Genomic DNA, 10,893 nt, shown 5'->3' with positions numbered 1-10,893 from the left:
AGCGCCCTCCAGACTATGCGCGTGAATCGCGGGCGAAGCCGCGAACGCGAGTGTGGAGTCTAGTTCGCTGATATGCGAAATCGACTCCAGACTCGCGTTCGCGGCTTCGCGCCGCGATTCGCGCACGAGTGTGGAGCGGGCTTTAGACGTCATTTCATAAGCCCCCTCCAGACTATGCGCGTGAATCGCGGGCGAAGCCGCGAACGCGAGTGTGGAGTCGATTTTCGCAGACAGCCCGCGATTCACGCGCATAGTCTGGAAGGGGCTATACGTTCGAACCCAGGCCACGCGTGTACCTGGCTTAGTAGATATTCTTTAGAATATACCACGGCAGCTCGAATAACATCTTATGAAGAGCGTTTCTTAAATTTTTAGTCATTTTTGTATATTGTAACCTTTTTTGCCACTGGTTTGGTCTAGTCAGGATCGCGAGCCCTTTTCATCCTTGTAGAAGAAAAAAAATTGTCCTAAAATTTCTATACATTTATCAAACTTTCCTTTTTGTTACCGCTATACAAAGTATAGGTATGGACATTTTTATATCCCATTAGGATCGACAGAGCTCGTGATTCTGAGTAGAAGTAACACAAAGGTGGCAAAAAGGTCACAATATATTAAAATAGCAAAAAAAAAATAGAAGAAACGCTCTGAAATAGGGTAATTTCAGGATGGATGCCCCAGTGGGATAGATGCCTTGATATTAATTCCTTCTAGTAGCAGGCCTGTGCGTCACAGATAAGAACAGGCGGATCAATATTCGAACTTCTTTATGCTAAGCGTCCTTTCTTTATATCAGAGTGTATCTTTTGGTGAGTGCTTAAATGAGCTTTACTACAAACTAGATTCCTTCATATATATATTTATCTATGTTAAGGAGAACCAACAGCTTTAAACTTACAATAGACAACAAGATTGAAACTGTAATCCAACTACATGAACTCATAGTTACTTACAAAGTATTCTAAATTAAACAAATACTAGCACTTGTGCCCATAAAAAAAGAAAAAAGCGTGAATGAAATTGGAAACCTTAGAATAGATCTTAAGTTTCGGACCACTTCGTTCATTAGCACTTTTTTTTTTTAAGAGGGGAAATGCTTTACGCATACCACCCGGCGCGGGGACGGGCCGGGATGGTTATGTGGGACTCCCTGTTGTGGGCTAATGAGACCCCAGGTTTACCCACTAAAACCCCTCTGTTGCCGCCTCGCTGCTATATGGCGAGGTCCCAGGAACGCCGAAGTACTCTTCCGCAACCTCGCCAGCGTCGTTCATTAGCACCTAGAGTAACTGAGGTGTCTGAGTTCAAAAGATGAAAACAGAGTAAAGTAAAACTTATCAAATTGAAATGCAGTTAAAGAATATTAAATGTAAAGGCGCCAATACACTAAGTTGATAAATTCAATGCATTTAATCGCCTAATGAAAACGAAATGTAAGAATGATACAAAAAGTGTATATGTAGTAATACAGTAATAAGAACACGAGAAATAGTGCTTGCACTTGAAAGGTATTTCACCAGTGTGAGTCAACAGGTGAGTCCGTAAGCCAAATTTCCTTCTACACTTGTAGCTACAGCGCCTACACCACACATGAAGGGCTTCTCATCAGGTGAGTCCGTAATTCTGTTTTTCTTTACACTTGTAGGCACAGTGACTACAACTGAAAGACTTCTTGTCTGTGTGAGTTATCAGGTGTGTCCGTAACTGTGCTTTACTTCTACACTTGTAGCTACAGTGACTACAACTGAAAGGCTTCTCGTCAGTGTGAGTCATCAGGAGTGTCCGTAACTGTGCTTTACTTCTACACTTGTAGCTACAGTGACTACAACTGAAAGGCTTCTCGTCAGTGTGAGTCATCAGGTGTGTCCGTAACTGTGCTTTACTTCTACACTTGTAGCTACAGTGACTACAACTGAAAGGCTTCTCGTCAGTGTGAGTCATCAGGTGTGTCCGTAACTGTGCTTTACTTCTACACTTGTAGCCACAGGGACTACAACTGAAAGACTTCTTGTCTGTGTGAGTCATCAGGTGTGTCCGTAACTGTGCTTTACTTCTAATATGTACGTGCATTTTTAGCAAATAAAATTTTGAATTTGAATTTGAATTTGACTTCTACACTTGTAGCTACAGTGACTACAACTGAAAGGCTTCTCGTCAGTGTGAGTCATCAGGTGTGTCCGTAACTGTGCTTTACTTCTACACTTGTAGCCACAGGGACTACAACTGAAAGACTTCTTGTCTGTGTGAGTCATCAGGTGTGTCCGTAACTGTGCTTTACTTCTACACTTGTAGCCACAGGGACTACAACTGAAAGGCTTCTCGTCTGTGTGAGTCATCAGGTGTTTCCATGAATTTGATTTTCTACTACGCTTGTACGCACAGTGAGTACACCTGAAATGCTTCTCGTTTGTGTGAGTCATGAGGTGTTTCCGTAACGGTGCTTTTGTTCTTAACTTGTGGTCACCGTGTGCACCTGAAAAGCTTCTCGTCCGTGTGTCATCGCATGAGCCTGTAAATCTGCTAATCGAAACTTTTGGTCACAGTGGCTACAACGGAAAGGCTTCTCTTTTGTGTGAGTCATCAGATGACTCCGTAAATTTCCTTTACTTCTACACTTGTAGCCACAGTGACTACAACTGAAAGGCTTCTCGTCTGTGTGAGTCATCAGGTGACGCTGTAAATCTGCTTTACTTCTACACTTGTAGCTACAGTGACTACAACTGAAAGGCTTCTCGTCTGTGTGAGTCATCAGATGACTCCGTAAATTTCCTTTACTTCTACACTTGTAGCCACAGTGACTACAACTGAAAGGCTTCTCGTCTGTGTGAATCATCAGGTGAGTCTGTAAATCTGCTTTACTTCTACACTTGTAGCTACAGTGACTACAACTGAAAGGCTTCTCGTCTGTGTGAGTCATCAGATGACTCCGTAAATTTCCTTTACTTCTACACTTGTAGCCACAGTGACTACAACTGAAAGGCTTCTCGTCTGTGTGAGTCATCAGGTGACGCTGTAAATCTGCTTTACTTCTACACTTGTAGCTACAGTGACTACAACTGAAAGGCTTCTCGTCTGTGTGAGTCATCAGATGACTCCGTAAATTGCCTTTACTTCTACACTTGTAGCCACAGTGACTACAACTGAAAGGCTTCTCGTCTGTGTGAGTCATCAGGTGAGTCTGTAAATCTGCTTTACTTCTACACTTGTAGCTACAGTGACTACAACTGAAAGGCTTCTCGCCTGTGTGAGTAATCAGGTGAGTCCGCAAGTGTGCTTTTGTTCTAGACTTGTGGTCACAGTGTGTACACCTGAAAGGCTTATCGTCTGTATGAGTCGTCAGGTGAGTCCGTAAATTAGATTTTCTACTACTCTCGTAGCCACAGTATGTACACCTGAAAGGCTTTTCGCCTGTGTGTATAATCATGTAAGCCTTTTCATACAGTTTTTTGTCACCGTGTAGCATTTGATGTCGTTCTAAACCATAATCCCCTACGGTTGAATTATGTAAAGGCAAGTGAGTGTGTACGTGCTTCTTCAAAACCGACTTGCTCCTGAACCGTTTGCCGCAATGGTGACATTGAGAGATGGCGGTGGTGACATGGGGTGTGGGTGCGGGCTCGGTGGCGTGCAGCTTGTATGTGCGGCGCCCGACCCGGCAGGTGCGCCGCTCCGCGTCCACCAGCAGGCGCTCCAGCCTGACCGAGCACGAGCGGCGCCGACCCGACACCACAGCAGAGGAGACAAGAGTGGGCGCTGTAAGACGACAAAATAATACTCAAATATCCAAAATACCAACCTGATAAATATGTAACAGTGGCAGGGCGTTACATAAGTTTCTTTAATTTAACTAATAATTATCTTTCAAACTTCATTCTTGGCAATAAATGAGCTGGTGATCCATAACAATTGAGATGCTTCAAAACGTGTAAGAGATTTAAAGCATAGGAGTAAACTAGCTACCAAGTGAAACACACAATATTTACCACACCAACGCAAAGAAAACTCTAGCTATAAAGCATCACAAACCGAAGTATCAATATGTACCATCTAAACATATTCTTATACATCAACATCACAACTAAACGGAAAATTCAGCTGAAGAACAATTACAAATTTCATTGAAGAAAAATAGAAAACATATTTACAGAATTTACTCTCTATTTAGACTCTAGTGTTGGTGTGTGTGAGTGTGTTAATTATGGTAGTTTGAATGTGAGTGTGTCAGGAGGAGCTTTGCAGAGTAGTTCCGACAGTAGTTAACAACAATCAACACACCTCTCACCACCGGGGCGCCTGTGGGGCGGTGCGGGCGCTCCGGCCCCAGCACGAGCTCGTCCTTGACCACGTGCTCGTCGTACAGGCCGGCCAGCATGGCTGCCTCGCTCACGCCGCACCCGTCTGTGCTGTCCTCACACTCCTCCTTCACACGCGCCTCATACATAAATCCGGCTTCCTCCTTAATAAGGGCTGAAACAAAGGGTTGTAATTACCATTAGAGTTGTAAGTCAGACAAATATATGGATGAATCAACATAGATTGTTTACAATGCTGCCTACATGAGTGTTCATTGGGACAACCAGGCCAACACTTCAATGTATATATGAATAAGTAGTAATGCAGTTGACTAAATTCCAATAGTCCACAGGTTTTGTATAAGAATGTACATTTTCTCCTCTGGTACCTGTTTTTGAGAATGTTTTATATGTTTAATAGAGGAAATGAAAGCTATAATACAGGTTGAATGAATGAATTGAATTTATCCCGGTGTATATTCTATTAGCGACCCACCCCGGCTTCGTATGGGTTAGCAAATTATACACCAAAATATTCCTCAAGAATCACTTTATTGATAGGTGAAAACCGCATGAAAATCCGTTCAGTAGTTTTAGAGTTTATCGCGAGTATACAAACAAGAAGACAGACGCGGCGGGGACTTTGTTTTATAAGGTGTAGTGATGAGCTTACGCATTTCCGACCGGTCCGTCTCTGCCTCCTGCTTCACGCGCGCCGGCGACATGCTGCCGGCGTCAGCACTCGTCTCCATCTCCCGCAATGGCCGCGTCACAACTGCCACTCAAAAGTTATACTATTGTCCGAGTGTCTTACTCAACAGTAATTATATGTATGAAATGAAATGAAATGAAATTTATTTGCTAGAAATATATATATGATACTTATGATATTATTGAAACAATAAAATGTAAAGTAAAATCAATGACCACGCTAAGCATTATGCATTATCAACAATACTAACGATACTCACAATAGCATGAGTATTATCACACCACCAATACCGTCTTTACCATAAGGGCACACAGGGCCCCAAAGGACACACAGTCACAGTATATTTGATTATACTCATAATAAATAGAACATCATAGTAGAAAAATGTTAGTTTACTTAATTCGCTTCCTTTACTTTCCAAAAGGGCCCCAAATTCTTATTTGCCCAAGGGACCCAGCATGGTTTAAGACGCCTTGCCACAGACAAATTAAATACTACATGTCTACACCGATCCCTTACCTCGTTTGTTTCTTTTAGCTTTCCCAACTTTGGTGTTCCTAAGTTCCTCTACGCCAGGTTCCTGAACTTGTCTTTGGCTGTGTCCATCTGTGCTCTCTGGGACAAGCTCACGTGACTGCTTGACTTCAATATCTGTGTTGAAAGCTGAAATCACCCGCAGATTAAAACAATTATTTACTCATAAATAAATAAATATTAGGACATCTCACACAGATCAACCTAGCCCCAAAACATGCAAATCTTGTACTAAGAATACTAGGTGACAATATATACATACTTATACACATAGGAAACACCCATAACTCAAGAACAAATATCTGTGTTCATCACAAAAATAGATTGCTCTTACAGGGATTCAAACCTAGGGCCTACAGCTTCTTAGGCAGCATGGTCATTACCCACTAGGCCAAACTATAGTTGTGTCAATCTCGAGAATTTTCTCTGTTTTTTATTGGAGAATGTTCTCGTTCTCGAGAACAGCACAACTATAGGCCAGGTCCCGTGTCTTTTCATAAACATTCCTGGCCGTTCCAGAGGGAAGGTTAAAAACACATGTGGAGTGCAGATCGCGGACCTGTATGAACTTGTTTCAGGCAGTTTTAGCCCAACCGAATATTCGTATATATTCGGCCCATCCCTCATCTCATAGTTGACTGAAGCGTTAGCGAAGGTCTCCGTGTTGATTATAGTTAAATCCTGCAACCGACCTGTTGGTGCGTGGCGCACGCGCCGCTCCACTAGCACGGGGCCGAGCACGAGCTCATCTTTAACGGCGTGTTCGGAGTACAGCCCCGTCGCCGCGCTCACGCCGGCCGACTCGTCTTTTACACTCACATCTGAGTACGATGGCTCAGCTTGTATGTATACACATTCGCGTTTGGACTCGTCCTTTACATACACATCATCCAGCGGCTCAACCTTCACAGACACTTCCGCGGACGTGGGCTCATATGTTGTACACGCTTCCTCACAGCGCTGAACCTTTACGCAAACATTCACTGCGCCCTGTAACGCTGAAGACTCCATCGAAATAGGATATTGTTTCAAATCCATATAGAATATACTAAAACAGGAATTAAAGCTACACTACAAAGAACACTGGCTGGAACACTACGTTTTATAATACTAGGAGATTATTTGAGAATACTATTTTTGTTAAAATAAACCCAATTTGTTAAATTTTCCGCAGAAAATCACTGCAAACGAAGAGAATACAACTATATAATACATATAACGAATATAACCCAAAATGACAGCAACAGTGATTGTGTCTGTCAGTTGAGTTTTTTTTTAATAGCATCGCGCTCCTGGCGCATTCATCCAGACGAGTAAAGCAGGCGGCCGGATTACAACGGGTAAGGCGGAATTTTGGAAAAGGATCAGGATAAGGATAGGATAAGGTAAATTATAAACAGTTAAAGTTTAATGTCATAACGTAAAATAAATGAGTACTAAGGCCCCGTTCACTCGGCAGCTTTTTCAACGCGCGTTTAAAAAGCGTTTGAATGACACAAATGGATAACCATGTATTTATTCACACGAAGGCGTTTTTTAAGAGCGGCGCTTTTTTATCGAGCACCTTGGAGGATATAACCAACGGAGACGCCATGTCTAAAATTTTCGGTACAAAATAGTCTGCCGTTTTTTGCGGGGGAGGGGTACATCAAATGTATAGGTACGTCATGTCAGATAAACGTCAGTCCATACATATGGTTGACATGAGGTTGACCATTGGCCGCCTATTTTCGACAGAGGGGAACGCCTGTTAATGGCGGCTCCATTGTTAATTACTCCGAGTCGAGCACTGTTCGATTTTCGGCGTTGAGCGTTGGCGTCAAATTGAATAGAACATACGGAACTCTGTGTATCTGTTCTCACAAGCGTTAAAAAAGCGCCGGCGCTGCTGTCAGTTGGCTGTCAAGTGTCAATTTTTGGTGTCAATCGTCAAGATTATTATTAGTTTCATCTTAAAAATGTCAACTTATGCTTACAAATTCCTGAAATATTCAAGCTATATTCAAATAATACATCGTAACAGCAAATAAAGTATGGCTTTGCTGAGATGGGTACGTGGCAGTACGACTCACAAGTGATTTTTAAGCGTTCATATGAACACAAATATTGCAAACGGTAAAAAAGCGCCAATGTCGGGTTTTAACGCAACGCTTTTTAAGCTGTCGTGCGAATGGGGCCTAATATTTATTGTATACAGGGGGCCGATTTTTGAATTTCGAACGTTCGAATTTAAAAGCGTGTGGTCGAAAATAATCGTACACGAAAATTTGTCACGATTTTTTTCGCATGATCCTAATAAAACTTATTTTTGAAAGTCACCATTCGACTGTGTAGTGATTGACTATCGATATTTTGCATTTCATTGTACGCAGAAAGTCGATAATTACCGGTTATTTTAAATTTACTTAAAAACTAAAATTAAGGGGTATACCCTTATTGAAATTGGTGTTTGGTGTAATATTTGTAATAAATAAACATTTTGGGGTATTTTACGCTTGACAGTACAAAAAAAAACTTATTTTTATTTTATGCTACTATGGAATGAAACGTTTAGTTTCCTTCGTTAATGAGTCTATGGTTGGTTATGGTAAATATTGTGGCGGCCAGTCGCCCCTCTCGGCAGTATTTGGAATTTCATATTAGTTTACTTTGTTTGTTTAGAATTCGTTTGTATTTGCGCCCGCAAAGTGTTCAGAAATGTCTGAAAATAAACATAACATGTCGAGTACCCAAAAAAAAGGCCTAGCCGATATCATGGCTTCGAGAACAGAGCTGAGATCAGGCAAGTTTACCTCCAGCTTCACACACAAAAAAGCACAAAAAGAATGGGAGGAGATAACAACTATATTAAACGCCATGCCAGGTGCTACTAAGACCTGGCAGCAATGGAGGAAGGTAATTATAAATTCTATATGATGATGTAGCACAGCAATGTGTTAATACTTTTAAGCTTAATCACTGTTTTTTTTCAGTCATGGCAAGATCTGTTGAGCAAAACCAAATCTAAAAAAGGTGCCATTAACAAGGACCTACACAGAACGGGAGGAGGCCGGCCTCTGCAAGCTCTAACAGAGGTGGAAACGAACATTGCTTCCCTTATCGACCCAAGAACTATTTCGGGCCACCGAGACTCACAAGAGTCAGAAGTCACCTTCGACTGTAAGTAGTAACAGAATGAAAATACTTTTCGGTTTATAGAAATGGAAATACAGATTTACATCATGTTCATTATTGTTATTGTGGAATTGGTGTTTAAGTTTTCATTGTTTTTTTTTAGTTGATGCACATATGATAAGTCATATGGAGGCAGAGTCAGAGGAAGAGGTGACTACGGTGGTACAAATTGGTAAGTGACAGAAAGAGAAAAGATTTATTATCGTTCAGTTTAGGCTTGCGGCTCAGTGACTACTCTCGGTCAATCGGTCCGGACGGTCGGTATCTATATATTATCGATATTATATCGTCGTCTAGTACCCACAACACAAGCCTTATTGAGCTTGATTGTGTGTGAAGGTTGATTTGTGTAAGAGTGTCCTATAATATTTATTTATTTAAATGAACTAGTTCAGTCTTTTAGTTCCTTTAGTTCAGTTGGGTCATTAAGATCTAGGAATGAATAGGAATATGTTATTCATTGGATTTTTTCCAATCTTTGGTAACTGAATACAATTCACCTTGTACAATAACAAAATTTGCTTAGTTTGTCATTAGGTTGATACAAGTAAGAGAGGTATTCCCTAATATTTGTTATTATTTATTTATAACTAAAGGTTGTAAAATAAATCGTTTTTAGTTTCAGATGATGATGCTGATGCTGCACTGCCCAAACCGAAAGAAAAGGTCAAACAAAAAAAAATAAACCTAAGAACTTTGATGCAACAAAAATTGGATTTAAAAAAACAGGCAGTTGAAGCTGAGATTAATTTTTACAGGGAGTTCCTTGACAATATGAGAAACCAAACTGCTGCACTGGAGCAGATTGCTTTATCTGTAAGAGGAAGAGAGCGAAGCAATCTGCTCTAGTGGTTAATACCCAAGTACCTACCTGCCGTCCTGACCCTGTTTGTTGAATAATATGGATCATAGTATTATTAAAACATAAGTAAGGCCATATAAGGCTAAGTACTAAGGCTATCCTATGACTGATAATTTTAAATGAGTCCAAAGACTTTTTCAGAGAAAGATTTATTTTATTTGTTAAAAGTTAAATACTTTAGTTGATTTGTTTGTTAGAAGTGTAAACAAAAATAGTTTTTATTTAAGATAGGAATTTTCGGTCTACCACTTATCTCAGGTGGTGGAAGTTGTACAGTAGAGGGTAGCTGAGAAGATAGTGCTAGAAGAGTTTGTTAAGTAGAAAATGTAATACATAGTATGACATACTACATAGACATGTAGTGTACATGTGTAATACCATAGAGAAATATAATAAGACAAGAGTGCTCGCTCCATACATCAGTTAGACTATTAATTTCAGTGTCTACATCTCGCATCGAGTAGCGGAACTATCAGTACTGTTACTTGACAATAGATGTAGCACCGACCGGAAAGTCTTATCTCAACAGCATAAGACTTTCCGGTCGGTGCTACATCTATTGTCAAGAAGCAGTACTGATAGTTCCGCTACTCGAGGCTAATAGTCTTTTTGGTACTAAAACTGATGTATGAGCAATCTATGTATTTTTTTCTCTATGGTAATACACTCTTCTCGGCTACCCTCTAAGTTGATTTTTTGGTTTTGTTTCAATATGTTGGTTCATTATCAAGGAACAAACGTATTACTCATGTAAATTTAGTTATGTAAGCACATTGTTCATGTAAATTTAGTTGTTGACTAATATGGTTTAAAGTATATTTTATTAAAACTAGTACCTATTTGTTATTTTTAGACTGATAATTTAATCAAGCCCAAAGACTTAATTCGTTTGTGTGATTAAATATGTATCTAAGTGTTTTTTTTTAAGAAAATAATTTATACCTAATACTGTTGATTGAATCGTTCAGAGGTTATTAGTATGCATATTATTGTCTAAGTATGCGTCAACTCGGCATCAACAAAACAAGGTGCGATAGCACCATGTTTTCTTACTAATTTAGACATACTAAACTTTGTTCCCGCCTAGTCATTCGTGGTATAGGATCAATAGGACCAAAATTGTTGATTATTTTGTTACAGTAAACTTAGCACGAGTGCACCGCGAGGTAGATAAACTACACGTCCATTCTAACTGTATTAATAAGAAAGAGATAGTCTATCTCTTGTCGCAGCGCACTAATGCTAAGGCTACTGAATAAAAGGAACCAAACCATTGTTGATTCATCTTATAGGTTTGAATAAAAACTTACAAGAGATTG

General features: G+C 40.3%; 2 protein-coding genes across 2 annotated transcripts; one reads left to right on the top strand and one right to left on the bottom strand.

The window, feature by feature from the left end:
• Positions 1-2,222: 2,222 nt before the first annotated feature.
• On the bottom strand, positions 2,223-6,576 carry LOC134677275 (oocyte zinc finger protein XlCOF6-like). The gene is made up of 5 exons (XM_063535707.1): positions 6,231-6,576; positions 5,524-5,667; positions 4,966-5,067; positions 4,276-4,467; positions 2,223-3,753 (listed from the first exon to the last, which is right to left on the bottom strand). The coding sequence occupies exons 1-5, from the start codon at positions 6,574-6,576 to the stop codon at positions 2,450-2,452; spliced, it is 2,088 nt and encodes a 695-aa protein (XP_063391777.1). The 3' UTR covers positions 2,223-2,449.
• Positions 6,577-7,746: 1,170 nt separating this feature from the next.
• On the top strand, positions 7,747-10,034 carry LOC134677685 (uncharacterized). The gene is made up of 4 exons (XM_063536148.1): positions 7,747-8,433; positions 8,511-8,697; positions 8,816-8,884; positions 9,332-10,034. Exons 1-4 carry the CDS (start codon positions 8,236-8,238, stop codon positions 9,559-9,561), a joined length of 684 nt encoding a protein of 227 aa, XP_063392218.1. The 5' UTR covers positions 7,747-8,235; the 3' UTR covers positions 9,562-10,034.
• The last annotated feature ends 859 nt before the right edge of the window (positions 10,035-10,893 follow it).

The sequence above is a fragment of the Cydia fagiglandana genome, chromosome 26 (genome assembly GCF_963556715.1).
Source record: "Cydia fagiglandana chromosome 26, ilCydFagi1.1, whole genome shotgun sequence".
NCBI classification, from domain to species: Eukaryota; Metazoa; Arthropoda; class Insecta; order Lepidoptera; family Tortricidae; genus Cydia; species Cydia fagiglandana.
This window is presented reverse-complemented; position numbering and strand designations above follow the sequence as displayed.

Bases quoted from the DNA above. Each gene is read 5' to 3' on its own strand.
- LOC134677275 (XM_063535707.1), bottom strand. From the start codon at position 6,576: ATGGATTTGAAACAATATCCTATTTCGATGGAGTCTTCAGCGTTACAG. The intron at 5,668-6,230 runs GTCGGTTGCAGG...GGGTGATTTCAG, and splicing joins CGTGCGCCACGCACCAACAG to CTTTCAACACAGATATTGAA. The intron at 3,754-4,275 runs GTGTGTTGATTG...GTCGTCTTACAG, and splicing joins AGGCGCCCCGGTGGTGAGAG to CGCCCACTCTTGTCTCCTCT.
- LOC134677685 (XM_063536148.1), top strand. From the start codon at position 8,236: ATGTCTGAAAATAAACATAACATGTCGAGTACCCAAAAAAAAGGCCTA. The intron at 8,698-8,815 runs GTAAGTAGTAAC...GTTTTTTTTTAG, and splicing joins GTCAGAAGTCACCTTCGACT to TTGATGCACATATGATAAGT. The intron at 8,885-9,331 runs GTAAGTGACAGA...AATCGTTTTTAG, and splicing joins GACTACGGTGGTACAAATTG to TTTCAGATGATGATGCTGAT.